The sequence below is a fragment of the Procambarus clarkii genome, chromosome 54, assembly GCF_040958095.1.
Source record: "Procambarus clarkii isolate CNS0578487 chromosome 54, FALCON_Pclarkii_2.0, whole genome shotgun sequence".
Taxonomy (NCBI): Eukaryota; Metazoa; Arthropoda; class Malacostraca; order Decapoda; family Cambaridae; genus Procambarus; species Procambarus clarkii.
Genome location: NC_091203.1, coordinates 21,243,587 through 21,264,648, shown reverse-complemented (window position 1 = coordinate 21,264,648; position 21,062 = coordinate 21,243,587). Strand labels below are relative to the sequence as shown.

Genomic DNA, 21,062 nt, shown 5'->3' with positions numbered 1-21,062 from the left:
AAGTTCCTTCTAACATCTCTGTGGCTCATGTGGGTACTCAGTTTCCACCTGTGTTCCCTTGTTCGCGTCCCACCAGTGTTGAATAGTTTATCCTTGTCTACCCGGTCGATTCTCCTGAGGATTTTTTAGGTTGTGATCATGTCCCCCCTTACTCTTCGGTCTTCCAGTGTCGTAAGATGCATTTCTCGCAGCCTTTCCTCGTAACTCATGCCTCTTAGTTCTGGGACTAGTCTAGTAGCATACCTTTGAACTTTTTCCAGCTTCGTCTTGTGCTTGACAAGGTACGGGCTCCATGCTGGGGCCGCATACTCCAGGATTGGTCTTACATATGTGGTGTACAAGATTCTGAATGATTCCTAATACAGGTTCCTGAACGCTGTTCTGATGTTAGCCAGCCTCGCATATGCCGCAGATGTTATTCTTTTTATGTGGGCTTCAGGAGACAGGTTTGGTGTGATATCAACTCCTAGATCTTTCTCTCTGTCCGTTTCATTAAGTACTTCATCTCCTATTCTGTATCCTGTGTCTGGCCTCCTGTTTCCAATGCCTTGTTTCATTACTTTGCATTTACTCGGGTTGAACTTTAACAGCCATTTGTTGGACCATACACTCAGTCTGTCTAGGTCATCTTGTAGCCTCCTACTATCATCCTGTTTCAATCCTCCTCATAATTTTTGCATCATCGGCAAACATTGAGAGAAACGAGTTTATACCCTCTGGGAGATCATTTACATATACCAGAAACAGTATAGGTCCAAGGACTGACCCCTGCGGGACTCCACTCGTAACGTCTCGCCAATCTGAGACCTCACCCCTCACACTGACTCGTTGTCTCCTGTTGCTTAGGTACTCCTCTATCCACCGGAGTACCTTCCCTTTCACTCCAGCCTGCATCTCCAGCTTTTTCACTAGCCTCTTGTGTGGTACTGTATCAAAGGCTTTCTGACAATCCAAAAATATGCAGTCTGCCCACCCTTCTCTTTCTTGCCTTATTTTTGTTGCCTGGTCGTAGAATTCAAGTAACCCTGTGAGGCAGGACCTGCCATCCCTGAACCCATGTTGATGCTGTGTTACAAAGTTCTTTCGCTCCAGATGTTCCACTAGCTTTCTTTGCACAATCTTCTCCATCATCTTGCATGGTATGCAGGTTAGGGACACTGGCCTGTAGTTCAGTGCCTCCTGTCTATCCCCTTTCTTGTATATCGGGACTAAGTTAGCTGCTTTCCAAATTTCTGGGAGTTCCCCTGTTGTCAGTGATTTGTTATACACTATGGAGAGTGGCAGGCACAGTTCTTCTGCTCCTTCATTTAGTATCCAAGGGGAGATTCCATCTGGGCCTATAGCCTTTGTCACATCCAACTCTAGTAAACACTTCCTCACTTCCCCACTGGTAATCTCAAATTCTTCCAGTGGTTCCTGGTTAACTATTCTCTCTCTTATCTCTGCAATTTCTCCTTGCTCTAAGGTGAAAACCTCCTGGAATTTCTTATTCAGTTCCTCTCACACTTCTTTGTCGTTTGTAGTGAATCCTTCTGCCCCTATCCTTAATTTCATAACCTGTTCCTTTACTGTTGTTTTCTCTTGATGTGGCTATGCAACAATTTAGGCTGAGTCTTTGCCTTGCTTGCGATGTCATTTTCGTATTGTCTTTCTGCCTCTCTTCTCATCCTAACATATTCATTCCTGGCATTCTGGTATCTTTCTCTGCTCTCCAGTGTCCTGTTATTCCTATAGTTTCTCCATGCCCTTTTACTTTGTTGCTTAGCTAGCCTACATCTCAGATCAAACCATGGGTTTCTCATCTTCATTTCACTGTTTTCCTTTTGGACTGTGACAAACTTGTTTGCTGCGTCCTTGCACTTCTGCATGGCTCATGGTCTGAACCTTACAATTCATTTAGCTAAGCCAGTTACAGTTTTGATGAGATAGTTACAAAATTCAGTGCACATCGTCAAATAAACAATGGTTTCGAAACCGACCAGTTGGGATGGTGAGTACAGTGTGTGTGTATTCACCTAGTTGTGTTTGGGGGGTTGAGCTTTGCTCTTTCGGCCCGCCTCTTAACTGTCAATCAACTGTTTACTAACTACTTTTTTTTCTCCACACCACACACACACACACACACACACACACACACACACACACACACACACACACACACACACACACACCACACACACACACACACACACACACACACACACACACACACAAACACACACACACACACACCAGGAAGCAGCCCGTGACAGCTGACTAACTCTCAGGTACCTATTTACTGCTAGGTAACAGGGGCATTCAGGGTGAAAGAAACTTTGCCCATTTTGTTTCTGCCTGGTGCGGGAATCGAACCCGCGCCACAGAATTACGAGTCCTGCGCGCTATCCACCTGGCTACCAGGCCCCTGTGTGTGTGTTTAGACCGCCTGCTGAGGACGCTACAAGTCAGCAATGTTGTCTGAGCCAACAACCTCAGTTCGTCGTCATGAATAGCGACCACAGGAACCAGGGAGGAGGAGGAATGACCCACGCAGCCCACTCACATAACGGGCGAGTCAATTCACCGGAGACGAGCAGAATGCCAGCGACTCTCTCATGTGTTTGCTCCTTAATATTTCAAGGAGAAGAGAAGCATGCAGAATCCTGGACAAAATCTGACCATATTAAAAGAGTTGAAACTCAGTTCTCTTGCGAAGTAAAGATTTAATGTCAGATAAAACTACTGAAAATGGAATGGGAGTTATTCCTTGTTTATATTATAGCTTCCAGCATCAATTATTTTGTTTACACTGCATGGTGGGTACATTGGGGCTGACGACTCTTGACTCTTGAATGTTTACACTGCATGGTGGGTACATTGGGGCTGACGACTCTTGACTCTTGAATGTTTACACTGCATGGTGGGTACATTGGGGCTGACGACTCTTGACTCTTGAATGTTTACACTGCATGGTGGGTACATTGGGGCTGACGACTCTTGACTCTTGAATGTTTACACTGCATGGTGGGTACATTGGGGCTGACGACTCTTGACTCTTGAATGTTTTCACTGCATGGTGGGTACATTGGGGCTGACGACTCTTGACCCTTGAATGTTTACACTGCATGGTGGGTACATTGGGGCTGACGACTCTTGACTCTTGAATGTTTACACTGCATGGTGGGTACACTGGGCCTGACGACTCTTGACTCTTGAATGTTTACACTGCATGGTGGGTACAATGGGGCTGACGACTCTTGAAGGCAAGCTGAAAGATTTTCCTTCCCCCATGGCTCATGGTTATCTTCTTGAGGTTATCTTGAGGTTATCTTGAGATGATTTCGGGGCTTTAGTGTCCCTGCGGCCCGGTCCTCGACCAGGCCTCCACCCCCAGGAAGCAGCCCGTGACAGCTGACTAACACCCAGGTACCTATTTTACTGCTAGGTAACAGGGACATAGGGTGAAAAAAACTTTGCCCATTGTTTCTCGCCGGCGCCCGGGATCAAACCCGGGACCACAGGATTACAAGTACAGCGTGCTGTCCGCTCGGCCGACCGGCTCCCTTTTCAAGAAGAATACCAGAGGAGTATTGACGACAGGAGAACCTGGCTTGATAATTGGGACGGCTTTGTACCTTCTCACTAGCTAGCTAGTCCCTTCCAAACTGTGAGACCTCGTGACTCAGTGGTGTCTTTACTGCCCAAGCATGCAGCCACATAATCCCGAACAAGCAATCCAGTTGGGACTGTTCCATCCAGGAGACCTCAGCTGTCTATCTGTACAAGGCTGCCTGTTCACCTTGTTCACCTCAGAGCTATGTGTGTGTTCCTTGGTACAGCATGTTAATTTCCTGTTCAATAACATTCATGTATTCAGACTAGCATCGATATTAGATTGTAATTTATATACCTAGGGGTGCACATTATTATACTATACACACAGAATCACAATTGCGTGATATATCAAGTGAACAAATCCACTAGGGCCGTGATGAGGGTTCGAACTTACGTCCTGGATAGTCCTGTGTTCATAATTATATTGTTATGACTGATACCCAATACCGAGGACTCGTAGCATCCTTCAGGTGAAGGAGTTCCTTCAGGCGACCGTGATGTCTGCCACGGTCAGGAGCCTCGGTCCGCACTTCATCCAGATCTCAGTGACGATCCACTTCACTGGCTTATTCAGTGCTGTGTTCAGGTGGCTTAGTGCTGTGTTAAGGTGGGTGAGTGTTGTCTTCAGGTGGCTTAGTGCTGTGTTCAGGTGGCTTAGTGCTGTGTTCAGATTGCTTAGTGCTGTGTTCAGGTGGCTTAGCGTTGTGTTCAGGTGGCTTAGTGCTGTGTTCAGGTGGCTTACTCAGTGCTGTGTTCAGGTGGTTTAGTGCTGTGTTCAGGTGAGATATCACCTGAACTATCATATCGAGAGAGATATCAAATAATATACACCTGGAAGATACTGGAGGGCCAAGTACCAAATCTACACAGTAAAATAACAACGTACTGGAGTAAACGATATGGAAGAAAATGTAGAATAGAACCAGTGAAGAGCAGGGGCCCCATAGGCACAATCAGAGAACACTGTATAAACATCAGAGGTCCGCGGTTGTTCAACATCCTCCCAGCAAGCATAAGAAATATTGCCGGAACAACCGTGGACATTTTCAAAAGGAAGCTAGATTTATTCCTCCAAGGAGTGCCGGACCAACCGGGCTGTGGTGGGTATGTGGGCCTGCGGGCCGCTCCAAGCAACAGCCTGGTGGACCAAACTCTCACAAGTCAAGCCTGGCCTCGGGCCGGGCTTGGGCAGTAGAAGAACTCCCAGAACCCCATCAACCAGGTATATGTGGGCCTGCGGGCCGCTCCAAGCAACAGCCTGGTGGACCAAACTCTCACAAGTCAAGCCTGGCCTCGGGCCGGGCTTGGGCAGTAGAAGAACTCCCAGAACCCCATCAACCAGGTATATGTGGGCCTGCGGGCCGCTCCAAGCAACAGCCTGGTGGACCAAACTCTCACAAGTCAAGCCTGGCCTCGGGCCGGGCTTGGGGAGTAGAAGAACTCCCAGAACCCCATCAACCAGGTATCAACCAGGTGGCGTAGTGCTGTGTTCAGGTGGCTTAGTGCTGTGTTCAATTGGCTTAGTGCTGTGTTCAGGTGGCTTAGTGCTGTGTTCAGGTGGCTTAGTGTTGTGTTCAGGTGGCTTAGTGCTGTGTTCAGGTGGCTTAGTGCTGCGTTCAGGTGGGTTAGTGCTGTGTTCAGGTGGATTAGTGCTGTGTTCAGGTGGCTTAGTGCTGTGTTCAGGTGGCTTAGTGCTGTGTTCAGGTGGCTTAGTGCTGTATTCAGGTGGCTTAATGTTTTATTCAGGTGGCTAACTCAGTGCTGTGTTCAGGTGGTTTACTTAATGCTGTGTTCAGGTGGCTTACTTAGTGCTGTGTTCAGGTGGCTTACTTAGTGCTGTGTTCAGGTGGCTTACTTAATGCTGTGTTCAGGTGGCTTACTTAATGCTGTGTTCCGGTGGCTTAGTGCTGTGTTCAGGTGGCTTAGTGCTGTGTTCAGGTGACTTAGTGCTGTGTTCAGGTGGCTTACTTAATGCTGTCTTCAGGTGGCTTAGTGCTGTGTTCAGGTGGCATAGTGTTGTGTCCAGGTGGCTTAGTGCTGTGTTCAGGTGGCTTAGTGCTGTGTTCAGGTGGCTTAGTGCTGTGTTCAGGTGGCTTAGTGCTGTGTTCAGGTGACTTAGTGATGTGTTCAGGTGGCTTAGTGCTGTGTTCAGGTGGCTTACTTAGTGCTGTGTTCAGGTGGCTTACTTAGTGCTGTGTTCAGGTGGCTTACTTAATGCTGTGTTCAGGTGGCTTACTTAATGCTGTGTTCCGGTGGCTTAGTGCTGTGTTCAGGTGGCTTAGTGTTGTGTTCAGGTGACTTAGTGCTGTGTTCAGGTGGCTTAATGCTGTCTTCAGGTGGCTTAATGCTGTGTTCCGGTGGCTTAGTGCTGTGTTCAGGTGGCTTAGTGCTGTGTTCAGGTGGCTTAGTGCTGTGTTCAGGTGGCTTAGTGCTGTGTTCAGGTGGCTTAGTGCTGTGTTCAGGTGGCATAGTGTTGTGTCCAGGTGGCTTAGTGCTGTGTTCAGGTGGCTTAGTGCTGTGTTCAGGTGGCTTAGTGCTGTGTTCAGGTGGCTTAGTGCTGTGTTCAGGTGACTTAGTGATGTGTTCAGGTGGCTTAGTGCTGTGTTCAGGTGGCTGAGTGTTGTGTTCAGGTGGCTTAGTGCTGTGTTCAGGTGGCTTAGTGTTGTGTTCAGGTGGCTTAGTGCTGTGTTCAGGTGGCTTAGTGCTGTGTTAAGGTGGGTGAGTGTTGTCTTCAGGTGGCTTAGTGCTGTGTTCAGGTGACTTAGTGCTGTGTTCAGGTGGCTTAGTGCTGTGTTCAGGTGGTTTACTCAGTGCTGTGTTCAGGTGGCTTAGTACTGTGTTCAGGTGACTTAGTGCTGTGTTCAGGTGGCTTAGTGCTGTGTTCAGGTGGTTTACTCAGTGCTGTGTTCAGATGGCTTAGTGCTGTGTTCAGGTGACTTAGTGCTGTGTTCAGGTGGCTTAGTGCTGTGTTCAGGTGGCTTAGTGCTGTGTTCAGGTGACTTAGTGCTGTGTTCAGGTGGCTTACTTAATGCTGTCTTCAGGTGGCTTAGTGCTGTGTTCAGGTGGCATAGTGTTGTGTCCAGGTGGCTTAGTGCTGTGTTCAGGTGGCTTAGTGCTGTGTTCAGGTGGCTTAGTGCTGTGTTCAGGTGGCTTAGTGCTGTGTTCAGGTGACTTAGTGATGTGTTCAGGTGGCTTAGTGCTGTGTTCAGGTGGCTTACTTAGTGCTGTGTTCAGGTGGCTTACTTAGTGCTGTGTTCAGGTGGCTTACTTAATGCTGTGTTCAGGTGGCTTACTTAATGCTGTGTTCCGGTGGCTTAGTGCTGTGTTCAGGTGGCTTAGTGCTGTGTTCAGGTGACTTAGTGCTGTGTTCAGGTGGCTTAATGCTGTCTTCAGGTGGCTTAGTGCTGTGTTCAGGTGGCATAGTGTTGTGTCCAGGTGGCTTAGTGCTGTGTTCAGGTGGCTTAGTGCTGTGTTCAGGTGGCTTAGTGCTGTGTTCAGGTGGCTTAGTGCTGTGTTCAGGTGACTTAGTGATGTGTTCAGGTGGCTTAGTGCTGTGTTCAGGTGGCTGAGTGTTGTGTTCAGGTGGCTTAGTGCTGTGTTCAGGTGGCTTAGTGTTGTGTTCAGGTGGCTTAGTGCTGTGTTCAGGTGGCTTAGTGCTGTGTTAAGGTGGGTGAGTGTTGTCTTCAGGTGGCTTAGTGCTGTGTTCAGGTGACTTAGTGCTGTGTTCAGGTGGCTTAGTGCTGTGTTCAGGTGGTTTACTCAGTGCTGTGTTCAGGTGGCTTAGTACTGTGTTCAGGTGACTTAGTGCTGTGTTCAGGTGGCTTAGTGCTGTGTTCAGGTGGTTTACTCAGTGCTGTGTTCAGATGGCTTAGTGCTGTGTTCAGGTGACTTAGTGCTGTGTTCAGGTGGCTTAGTGCTGTGTTCAGGTGGCTTAGTGCTGTGTTCAGGTGGCTTAGTGCTGTGTTCAGGGGGCTTAGTGCTGTGTTCACGTGACTTAGTGCTGTGTTCAGGTGGCTTAGTGCTGTGTTCAGGTGGCTGAGTGTTGTGTTCAGGTGGCTTAGTGCTGTGTTCAGGTGGCTTACTCAGTGCTGTGTTCAGGTGGCTTAGTGCTGTGTTCAGGTGGCTTAGTGCTGTGTTCAGGTGGCTTAGTGCTGTGTTCAGGTGGCTTAGTGCTGTGTTCAGGTGGCTTAGTGTTGTGTTCAGGTGGCTTACTCTGTGCTGTGTTCAGGTGACTTAGTGCTGTGTTCAGGTGGCTTAGTGCTGTGTTAAGGTGGCTTAGTGCTGTGTCCAGGTTCCTTAGTGCATTGTTCAGGTGGCATAGTTCTGTGTTCAGGTGGCTTAGTGCTGTGTTCAGGTGGCTTAGTGCTGTGTTCAGGTGACTTAGTGCTGTGTTCAGGTGGCTTAGTGCTGTGTTCAGGTGGCTTAGTGCTGTATTCAGGTGACTTAGTGCTGTGTTCAGGTGGCTTAGTGCTGTGTTCAGGTGGTTTAGTGCTGTGTTCAGGTGGCTTAGTTCTGTGTTCAGGTGACTTAGTGCTGTGTCCAGGTGGCTTAGTGCTGTTTCCAGGTGGCTTAGTGCTGTGTCCAGGTGACTTAGTGCTGTGTCCAGGTGGCTTAGTGCTGTGTTCAGGTGACTTAGTGCTGTGTTCAGGTGGCTTAGGGCTGTGTCCAGGTGGCTTAGTGCTGTGTCCAGGTGGCTTAGTGCTGTGTCCAGGTGGCTTAGTGCTGTGTCCAGGTGGCTTAGTGCTGTGTCCAGGTGGCTTAGTGCTGTGTTCAAGTGGCTTAGTGCTGTGTTCAGGTGGCTTAGTGCTGTGTCCAGGTGGCTTAGTGCTGTGTCCAGGTGGCTTAGTGCTGTGTTCAGGTGGCTTAGTGCTGTGTCCAGGTGGCTTAGTGCTGTGTTCAGGTGGCTTAGTGCTGTGTTCAGGTGGCTTAGTGCTGTGTCCAGGTGGCTTAGTGCTGTGTTCAGGTGGCTTAGTGCTGTGTTCAAGTGGCTTAGTGCTGTGCCCAGGTGGCTTAGTGCTGTGTTCAGGTGGCTTAGTGCTGTGTTCAGGTGGCTTAGTGCTGTGTCCAGGTGGCTTAGTGCTGTGTTCAGGTGGCTTAGTGGTGTGTTCAAGAGGACGGAATACTCAGCAGAATATAGTGAACACGAGGTGCTGGTGTGGGTGTCGGACGCTCCAAGACACATCACACAACACACACACATGTCAACCACATCCGCAAGACGCGCCTCACTTGACAAGCGCGCCCTTGACACCTGGCAAGCTTCCACGTGACACCTGACAAGCTCAACATTGACACCTGACAAACTCCCACTTGACATGAGGTATAGCTCTCTCTGGACACCAAAGAGGGTTCCTCTTGACACCTGGCTCACTCTTTATTGACTCGGCGATATTGACCGTCTGACAAGGTAAGGTTCCACTTGACTGCGGGTTAGCTGCCCTTTAACACTATACTTAATTGTTCCCTGACACCTGGTAGCTGGCACTTGACACCGGACAAGCTCCAACTTGACAACCTGCCTAATTACTCCTTGACAACAATCAAGCTTCCATTTACCTCCTAGTATGCTTGGCCTTGGAGGCTCCCACTTGACAACTAGTAAGCTGATTCTCTCCCTTGACACCAGATAAGCCGGCACTTGACACCTGGTAAATCTCTGGGACTTGACCGAAAACCTTGATGGTGTTGCGAGAGCGGTGATCTGTCTCCATCAGTTCACCCGACGTCGACTCTAATCTGGATTCATTAGTCTCCCACAACACTTGCCTCGTTCTCTGTGTTGCCTCAGGTCCTCAGTGTTTATCTTTATGTGTTATATATATATATATATAACATAACATATATATATAACATATATATGTTATATATATATATAAACATAAACAAATCAAGTTCTTAGTGATCTATGGCTTGGGCGTTCACTCACTCATTTCTCAGAGGCTTTGGGTCCTCTAGTCAGTCTGGTGTTGACAAAGGCTTTGACAGGTCGAAACGTTCACTTCCTTTCATATTTCTCTGTGGATTTTCCGCATATATATATATATATATATATATATATATATATATATATATATATATATATATATATATATATATATATATATCACTAAGAAATCTATTTGACCCGTCCATGGTGCGGTGGGTACGTTTCGGCATGATCCTGAACGTCATGGGTTCGAATCCTGGTCGGGTCAAATCAAGTTCTTAGTGATCTATGGCTTGCGCGTTCATTCAGTCATTTCTGAGAGGCTCTGGGTCCCTATAATGGCGCCAGTGGTAGTACTGCTGCTGTATAGGATTATATTCAGATTATTTACATCAGAAACCTCGGTAGTATCGATAACGGTAGCAACAGCATCAGGAGTCTCTTAGGGAGAGCAGCAGCAGCAGCAGCGCCAGCAGCAGCAGCAGCAGCAGCAGTGTCAATAACTTCCACAACAGCAGCAGCAGCAGCAGCACCAGCAGCAGCACCAGCAGCAAGAACAGCATCAGCAGCAACAACTGCAGCAGTGTCAATAACTTCCACAACAGCAGCAGGAACAGCACCAGCGCCAGCAGCACCACCACCAGCAGCAGCAGCAGTGTCAGTAACTTCCACAACAGCAGCAGCAACAGCAGCAGCAGCGCCAGCAGCAGCACCAGCAGCAGCAGCAGCAGCAGCAGTGTCAGTAACTTCCACAAGAGCAGCAGCAGGAACAGCACCCAGCGGCCTCCCGTTCCACAGTTGAGAGAAACAGCAAGTATTTGTGAGTCTCATTATCTCTCTTGCATAGCTTCATCGACCCTCCCTTGGGAGGCGCTCCACCACACCAGGTGAGGGAGAGAGGGAGGGAGAGAGAGAGAGAGAGAGAGAGGGAGGGAGAGAGAGGGAGAGAGACAGAGACAGAGAGACAGAGATACAGAGAGAGAGAGAGAGAGAGAGAGAGGGAGAGAGAGAGAGAGAGAGAGAGAGGGAGAGAGAGAGAGAGAGAGAGAGAGAGAGAGAGAGAGAGAGAGAGAGAGAGAGAGAGAGAGAGAGAGAGAGAGAGAGAGAGAGAGAAAGAATGTTATGTTAGGTTTGCTTGGCTCAGGCTAGATTAGGTTCTCTTTAGTTAGGTTAGGTTAGGTTAGTTTTAAATACGTTATATGAAGCTAATTTGGAGATTTGGGACTCGATCTCCGGGACAAAATTAAAAAAACTAATTATCTCCGCGAAAAACGATTCTCTGCATTATTGTCCCAGAAACATTGCAGTTCATGTGTCAGATGACATGTAAGTATCATTGCCAGTAAGTGTATCTACACTCCAGGTTATGACTGCACACAAACTCACAGGCAAAATTCTCATCAGTTGCAACTAGTGCAAGTAATGGGAATTTCCATTATTTGCAGTTTGTTGTAAAGTAAAAATAAGATTTTTTTTTTTTTTGAGATATATACAAGAGTTGTTACATTCTTGTAGAGCCACTAGTACGCGTAGCGTTTCGGGCAAGTCCTTAATCCTATGGTCCCTGGAATACGATCCCCGCCGCGAAGAATCGTTTTTTCATCCAAGTACACATTTTACTGTTGCGTTAAACAGAGGCTACAGTTAAGGAATTGCGCCCAGTAAATCCTCCCCGGCCAGGATACGAACCCATGACATAGCGCTCGCGGAACGCCAGGCGAGTGTCTTACCACTACACCACGGAGACTGTGATATTGACCTCTTTTAAAGTCATACAGGTAGTGTGCATGATAAGACTGATGATAATGATGATTCCGACAGTCTGGCGAAGTGGGGGAGGTTATCTTGGTTATCTTGAGATGATTTAAGGGGTTTAGTGTCCCCGCGGCCCGGTCCTCGACCAGGCCTCCACCCCCAGGAAGCAGCCCGTAGCAGCTGTCTAACTCCAAGGTTCCTATTTACTGCTAGGTAACAGGAGCATAAGCGTGAAAGAAACATTTTGTCTATTTGTCTTCGCCTCCACCGGGGATCGAACCCGGAACCTCAGGACAACGAATCCGAAGCGCTGTCCACCCAGCTGTCAGGCGCCTACGGTTATAGAGAATGGGAGACATAACACAGGCAATGAAGGGATCTTACCATCAATTGTTAAAAACGCACCTAACCTAACCTAAATGTAGGTTAGCTTAGCATTTTAAAAGCACCGAATCACCTTCTGTAATTGATTGTTCAATAAACCCCTGAACTATATGTTTAACACATCTCTCACCCTGTCCATGGAGGACAGAAGAAAATGTATATATGCTGGTTAGCATTGTAAATGTCTGGCCACGTCTGTGGTAGAAAATAATAATAATAATAGAAAAAAACGTACCTGAGATACATGATGTTAGAGTAGCTTTTCGGGTCAGGTTAACTCAGGTTTGCTTTCATGCGGTTTGGATGAAAATGATTAGATTAAGTTTGCTTTGGTTTTCTTTAATTTGGTTTGGTTAGCTTAGCTAATCTCTGGTTTTATTAGATTATCTTCGGCCTGCTTTGATTTGATTAGCAACTATTATTTTCACATCAACCGTGTCAGAATTACAGAAATAAATCAAATATATGGCGCCGAGAAATCTTTCAACCCAAGAATTTCCAAATTTTTAGAAATCTAAAACCTTGAATCACGCTCAAGAAGATGATAACTGTGATCCCTGAAGGCTCTGAGATCTGAGAACAATGTTATCATGGGTGAGGCAGATCACCGGGACTCTAACATACTTGAAAACATGTTTAATAAAAATGTGAAAATGTCTTCACCTGAAAAAACACCAAATATCAAAGGTTAGATAACAAGCCATTACTACCAATGTCACTATAAGACATATGCAAAAAAAATACCTAAAATATAATATCCTAATATTCAAATAATTTTCATTGGTGATTTCCTGTTCTGAAATAGAGTAATATAATAGTGTTATATATATATTTCGACCTTCGTAACGAAAGAGGAAAAGGACCAATAATTCAGATATAAAGATGAAACACAATTACATCAACACAAGATAGGCTTTAGGCACAGATATATCAGGCACATACCCTTCCCATTCATGGCTTGATGACGCGGGAGGTAAATATGATGTCATATATCATATTTATTCTTAACTGGAGAGAAAACAAGAAATTATAAAATGCACAAAATTATTATTAACCTTTGATGAATAAAAAAAATCAACATATAACATGACACAGATACCATCCGATCCGGTTAAAAAATCAACAATGGAAAGTTGGAATTATTGTGTTTGGGAATATGAACAATGACTGTATGATATCCGAGCATAAGTTGGAGGCTTGTGTGACTGTGTGGAGGATATCCGGGCATAAGTTGGAGGCTTGTGTGACTGTGTGGAGGATATCCGGCCATAAGTTGGAGGCTTGTGTGACTGTGTGGAGGATATCCGGGCATAAGTTGGAGGCCTGTGTGACTGTGTGTAGGATATCCGAACATAAGTTGGAAGCTTGTGTGACTGTGTGTAGGATATCCGAACATAAGTTGGAAGCTTGTGTGACTGTGTGTAGGATATCCGAACATAAGTTGGAAGCTTGTGTGACTGTGTGTAGGATATCCGAACATAAGTTGGAAGCTTGTGTGACTGTGTAGGATATCCGAACATAAGTTGGAAGCTTGTGTGACTGTGTAGGATATCCGAACATAAGTTGGAAGCTTGTGTGACTGTGTAGGATATCCGAGCATAAGTTGGAGGCTTGTGTGACTGTGTGTAGGATATCCGAGCATAAGTTGGAGGCTTGTGTGACTGTGTGTAGGATATCCGAGCATAAGTTGGAGGCTTGTGTGACTGTGTGTAGGATATCCGAGCATAAGTTGGAGGCTTGTGTGACTGTGTAGGATATCCGAACATAAGTTGGAAGCTTGTGTGACTGTGTAGGATATCCGAACATAAGTTGGAAGCTTGTGTGACTGTGTAGGATATCCGAGCATAAGTTGGAAGCTTGTGTGACTGTGCAGGATATCCGAATAACGACCAAGCTCAATATTCTACGAAGTGAGAAAATCAGTTCGAGCTTTGTAGGGATTCGAACCCGCGTTCAAGTGACCCAGACACGTGCCTTAACCCACTCGGCCGGGTGGTTGGTTACCTTGAGGTGCTTCCGGGGCTTAGCGTCCCCGCGGCCCGGTCGTCGACCAGGCCTCCTGGTTGACGGTTCAGGCACGTGTCTGGAAGTCACTAAAACGCTGGTTCGAATCCCTGCATTGTTGCAGCTGATTTCGTCACTGATACATCACACATCATTGTAATTTCATTGGATTCACAATGAAATTTTAAGATTTTTTTCCCTCCAAAAAATATGCCAAATCTATGTATAAATGACCGGAGCGATAGCGGTTAAATGTGTTATCATCGAGCTCCGATAAGATAAGCAACCACCAACGCACTTAAAGATAACCTACAGTTACGGTTGCTGTTGGACAGCCAAACTGGATTTGCATTTTGTTCTATGTTCAACATCCGAACACTTGTTCGTATCTTGTATGGCGGTATTCAATATTCGAACACTTGTTCGTACCTTGTATGGCAGTATTCAATATTCGAACATAAATCGAAGACATACATCCCCCTGTAGCAAAAGATAACCCATCCCCCTGTAAGCAAGAGATAACCCATCCCACTGTAAGCAAGAGATAACCCATCCCCCTGTAAGCAAGAGATAACCCATCCCCCTGTAAGCAAGAGATAACCCATCCTCCTGTAAGCAAGAGATAACCCATCCTCCTGTAAGCAAGAGATAACCCATCCTCCTGTAAGCAAGAGATAACCCATCCTCCTGTAAGCAAGAGATAACCCATCCCCCTGTAAGCAAGAGATAACCCATCCTCCTGTAAGCAAGAGATAACCCATCCCCTGTAAGCAAGAGATAACCCATCCCCCTGTAAGCAAGAGATAACCCATCCCCCTGTAAGCAAGAGATAACCCATCCCCCTGTAAGCAAGAGATAACAAATCCTCCTGTAAGCAAGAGATAACCCAGCCCCCTGTAAGCAAGAGATAACCCATCCTCCTGTAAGCAAGAGATAACCCAGCCCTCTGTAAGCAAGAGATAACCCAGCCCCTGTAAGCAAGAGATAACCCATCCTCCTGTAAGCAAGAGATAACCCATCCTCTGTAAGTAAGAGATAACCCATCTTCCTGTAAGCAAGAGATAACCCATCCCTCTGTAAGCAAGAGATAACCCAGCCCCTGTAAGCAAGAGATAACCCATCCCTCTGTAAGCAAGAGATAACCCATCCTCCTGTAAGCAAGAGATAATCCAGCCCTCTGTAAGCAAGAGATAACCCAGCCCCTGTAAGCAAGAGATAACCCATCCTCCTGTAAGCAAGAGATAACCCATCCTCTGTAAGTAAGAGATAACCCATCCCCTGTAAGCAAGAGATAACCCATCCTCCTGTAAGCAAGAGATAACCCATCTTCCTGTAAGCAAGAGATAACCCATCCCCCTGTAAGCAAGAGATAACCCATCCCCCTGTAAGCAAGAGAGATAACCCATCCCTTATAAGCAAGAGATAACCCATCCCTCTGTAAGCAAGAGATAACCCATCCTCTGTAAGTAAGAGATAACCCATCCCTCTGTAAGCAAGATATAACCCATCCCCCTGTAAGCAAGAGATAACCCATCCCCCTGTAAGCAAGAGATAACCCATCCTCCTGTAAGCAAGAGATAACCCATCCCCCTGTAAGCAAGAGATAACCCATCCCCCTGTAAGCAAGAGATAACCCATCCTCCTGTAAGCAAGAGATAACCCATCCCCCTGTAAGCAAGAGATAACCCATCCCCCTGTAAGTAAGAGATAACCCATCCCCCTGTAAGCAAGAGATAACCCATCCCCCTGTAAGCAAGAGAGATAACCCATCCCTTATAAGCAAGAGATAACCCATCCCCTGTAAGCAAGAGATAACCCATCCCCCTGTAAGCAAGAGATAACCCAGCCCTTATAAGCAAGACATAACCCATCCTCCTGTAAGCAAGAGATAACCCAGCCCTTATAAGCAAGAGATAACCCATCCCCTGTAAGCAAGAGATAACCCATCCCCCTGTAAGCAAGAGATAACCCAGCCCCCTGTAAGCAAGAGATAACCCAGCCCTTATAAGCAAGACATAACCCATCCTCCTGTAAGCAAGAGATAACCCAGCCCTTATAAGCAAGAGATAACCCAGCCCCTGTAAGCAAGAGATAACCTTTGCCCTCGTTAAACCACAGAGACGCTATGAGTAATATAAAATCATCGAGTATTTTGTGTCCAGAAATATGAAACGTTGAGGACATTGAAACCGCAGGGAAAAAAATCGAACACAAACGTTTGGGAAAAAAATTACCCAATTTTTTTTTCAGCTGTTCCAATCACTGGTCGTTTTTTTCCCCCCAATCTCTCACTGTTGTTCTCACAGCAAACAAAAGTGATACAAAGTGGTGGGAATAGGGTGGTAGAGGACCTATTTCAAATAGAGGTGTTAGCAGTACCCATCTCTCATCGCTCGCAACGTGCACTCAACACACATAGTAGGGGAACAGTGTGGGTTTTTACCTATTTTTTGCGTCTGGTTTGGTTGGTCGACGGCGTACGGGATCACCATAGCCCGTGCTACTTGGAACTTTTGGTTCCAGGTAGCGAATCTTTAACAACAACATGAGAGCCGGTCAACCTCCCTTGACATGACTAAGATTTTGCCTATTTGACCGAGACATACACGATATATCAGTTCATTATGCATTGCAGGTTGATCATGGGACATGCAACTGCATGCTTGAGCCAGAATTCATCAAGTACGTTTCCATTTACGAAACCTGTGCATCTCTCGAGGATCATAGTGCCTTCCTCTGTATTTATTTAATAGTTTTCGATCTTCAGAGCTCAGTAATCCGATGTTGCTATTGGATTATGGGGCTTCGGAGCTCATAAACTGTTAAGTCTGTTTAAACCAAAAACGCCATGACTGAGGAAAGATATAGCGGTTTCGTTACTTTATACTGCAATATTTTAAACTGTAACACTGACGATGGAATGTCATCGCTTCTATAGTAACTTGAGGCCATTTTCCACTGACTAGAGGCCATTTTCCACTGACTAGAGGCCATTTTACACTGACTAGAGGCCATTTTACACTGACTAGAGGCCATTTTACACTGACTAGAGGCCATTCTACACTGACTAGAGGCCATTTTACACTGACTAGAGGCCATTTTACACTGACCAGAGGCCATTTTACACTGACTAGAGGCCATTTTCCACTGACTAGAGGCCATTTTACACTGACTAGAGGCCATTTTCCACTGACTAGAGGCCATTTTACACTGACTAGAGGCCATTTTCCACTGACTAGAGGCCATTTTACACTGACTAGAGGCCATTTTACACTGACTAGAGGCCATTTATGCTACACTGACACCCCGCGGACACTGTCCACACACCTGCTGCTCTCTCGCACACACCGATAAAGACAGGTTTGGGACGGGTATTGACCAAGCCGCAAAATACAGCGGCCCGGGCATGTGTGTCAGTTCACAAGGACTCAGCCAATTACAGGCCGAGTTACGAGAGACGGAGCATTAATAGGGTCATTACGGCAGGAACAGATGGGAGGGGGGGGGGGGAGGGGGGGGGGGTAGTTTGTTCATAGAGATGTCCTTAGTGTTGGTCCCAGAGGCACTGGTGCTGAGCTGTGCTGCACTTATTGTAGTAGAGAAGTGTGTGTAGCACTACAGCACACAAGTGTAGCACTACAGCACACAAGTGTAACACTACAGCACACAAGTGTAGCACTACAGCACACAAGTGTAGCACTACAGCACACAAGTGTAACACTACAACACACAAGTGTAGCACTACAGCACACAAGTGTAGCACTACAGCACACAAGTGTAACACTACAACACACAAGTGTAACACTACAACACTCAAGTGTAACACTACAGCACACAAGTGTAACACTACAGCACACAAGTGTAACACTACAACACACAAGTGTAACACTACAGCACACAAGTGTAGCACTACAACACACAAGTGTAGCACTACAACACACAAGTGTAACACTACAACACACAAGTGTAACACTACAACACACAAGTGTAACACTACAACACACAAGTGTAACACTACAACACACAAGTGTAACACAGCACACAAGTGTAACACTACAACACACAAGTGTAACACTACAACACACAAGTGTAACACAACACACAAGTGTAACACTACAACACACAAGTGTAACACTACAACACACAAGTGTAACACTACAACACACAAGTGTAACACTACAACACACAAGTGTAACACTACAGCACACAAGTGTAGCACTACAACACACAAGTGTAACACTACAACACTCAAGTGTAACACTACAGCACACAAGTGTAACACTACAACACACAAGTGTAACACTACAACACACAAGTGTAACACAACACACAAGTGTAACACTACAACACACAAGTGTAACACTACAGCACACAAGTGTAGCACCACAACACACAAGTGTAACACAACACACAAGTGTAACACTACAACACACAAGTGTAACACTACAGCACACAAGTGTAGCACCACAACACACAAGTGTAACACAACACACAAGTGTAACACTACACACAAGTGTAACACAACACACAAGTGTAACACTACAACACACAAGTGTAACACTACAACACACAAGTGTAACACTACAACACACAAGTGTAACACAACACACAAGTGTAACACTACAACACACAAGTGTAACACTACAACACACAAGTGTAACACTACAACACACAAGTGTAACACTACAACACACAAGTGTAACACTACAACACACAAGTGTAACACAACACACAAGTGTAACACAACACACAAGTGTAACACTACAACACACAAGTGTAACACTACAACACACAAGTGTAACACTACAGCACACAAGTGTAACACTACAGCACACAAGTGTAACACAACACACAAGTGTAACACTACAACACACAAGTGTAACACTACAGCACACAAGTGTAACACTACAACACACAAGTGTAACACTACAGCACACAAGTGTAACACAACACACAAGTGTAACACTACAACACACAAGTGTAACACTACAACACACAAGTGTAACACTACAACACACAAGTGTAACACTACAGCACACAAGTGTAACACAACACACAAGTGTAACACAACACACAAGTGTAACACTACAACACACAAGTGTAACACTACAACACACAAGTGTAACACTACAACACACAAGTGTAACACTACAACACACAAGTGTAACACTACAACACACAAGTGTAACACAACACACAAGTGTAACACTACAACACACAAGTGTAACACAACACACAAGTGTAACACTACAACACACAAGTGTAACACTACAACACACAAGTGTAACACTACAACACACAAGTGCAACACAACACACAAGTGTAACACTACAACACACAAGTGTAACACAACACACAAGTGTAACACTACAACACACAAGTGTAACACTACAACACACAAGTGTAACACTACAACACACAAGTGCAACACAACACACAAGTGTAACACAACACACAAGTGTAACACTACAACACACAAGTGTAACACAACACACAAGTGTAACACTACAACACACAAGTGTAACACAACACACAAGTGTAACACAACACACAAGTGTAACACTACAGCACACAAGTGTAACACTACAGCACACAAGTGTAACACTACAGCACACAAGTGTAACACTACAGCACACAAGTGTAACACTACAACACACAAGTGTAACACTACAACACACAAGTGTAACACAACACACAAGTGTAACACAACACACAAGTGTAACACTACAGCACACAAGTGTAACACTACAGCACACAAGTGTAACACTACAACACACAAGTGTAACACTACAACACACAAGTGTAACACAACACACAAGTGTAACACAACACACAAGTGTAACACTACAACACACAAGTGTAACACTACAACACACAAGTGTAACACTACAACACACAAGTGTAACACTACAACACACAAGTGTAACACTACAACACACAAGTGTAACACTACAGCACACAAGTGTAACACTACAACACACAAGTGTAGCACTACAGCACACAAGTGTAACACTACAGCACACAAGTGTAACACTACAGCACACAAGTGTAACACTACAACACACAAGTGTAGCACTACAGCACACAAGTGTAACACTACAGCACACAAGTGTAACACTACAACACACAAGTGTAACACTACAGCACACAAGTGTAACACTACAACACACAAGTGTAGCACTACAGCACACAAGTGTAACACTACAGCACACAAGTGTAACACTACAGCACACAAGTGTAACACTACAACACACAAGTGTAAGACTACAGCACACAAGTGTAACACTACAACACACAAGTGTAACACTACAGCACACAAGTGTAACACTACAACACACAAGTGTAACACTACAACACACAAGTGTAACACAACACACAAGTGTAACACTACAGCACACAAGTGTAACACTACAACACACAAGTGTAACACTACAACACACAAGTGTAGCACTACAGCACACAAGTGTAGCACAACACACAAGTGTAACACAACACACAAGTGTAACACTACAGCACACAAGTGTAACACTACAACACACAAGTGTAACACTACAACACACAAGTGTAACACAACACACAAGTGTAACACTACAACACACAAGTGTAACACAACACACAAGTGTAACACTACAACACACAAGTGTAACACTACAACATACAAGTGTAACACCACAACACACAAGTGTAACACTACAACACACAAGTGTAACACTACAACACACAAGTGTAACACTACAACACACAAGTGTAACACTACAACACACAAGTGTAGCACTACAGCACACAAGTGTAGCACTACAACACACAAGTGTAACACTACAGCATACAAGTGTAACACTACAGCACACAAGTGTAACACTACAACACACAAGTGTAGCACTACAGCACACAAGTGTAGCACAACACACAAGTGTAGCACTACAACACACAAGTGTAACACTACAACACACAAGTGTAACACTACAACACACAAGTGTAACACTTCAACACACAAGTGAAACACTACAACACACAAGTGTAACACTACAACACACAAGTGTAACACTACAACACACAAGTGTAACACTACAACACACAAGTGTAACACTACAACACACAAGTGTAACACAACACACAAGTGTAACACTACAACACACAAGTGTAACACTACAGCACACAAGTGTAACACTACAACACACAAGTGTAGCACTACAGCACACAAGTGTAGCACAACACACAAGTGTAACACTACAACACACAAGTGTAACACTACAGCACACAAGTGTAACACTACAACACACAAGTGTAACACTACAACACACAAGTGTAACACAACAACACACAAGTGTAACACTACAACACACAAGTGTAGCACAACACACAAGTGTAACACTACAACACACAAGTGTAACACTACATC

The 21,062-nt window shown here is 45.4% G+C and overlaps 2 protein-coding genes across 2 annotated transcripts; one reads left to right on the top strand and one right to left on the bottom strand.

Moving 5' to 3' along the window:
- The first annotated feature begins 2,484 nt into the window (after positions 1-2,484).
- LOC138352711 (uncharacterized) lies at positions 2,485-16,303 on the top strand. Its single transcript, XM_069305292.1, has 3 exons — positions 2,485-2,694; positions 9,944-10,340; positions 16,299-16,303. Exons 1-3 carry the CDS (start codon positions 2,485-2,487, stop codon positions 16,301-16,303), a joined length of 612 nt encoding a protein of 203 aa, XP_069161393.1.
- Positions 16,304-16,495: 192 nt separating this feature from the next.
- LOC138352710 (uncharacterized) lies at positions 16,496-16,951 on the bottom strand. The gene has a single exon (XM_069305291.1). The coding sequence runs from the start codon at positions 16,949-16,951 to the stop codon at positions 16,496-16,498; it is 456 nt and encodes a 151-aa protein (XP_069161392.1).
- Positions 16,952-21,062: the final 4,111 nt, after the last annotated feature.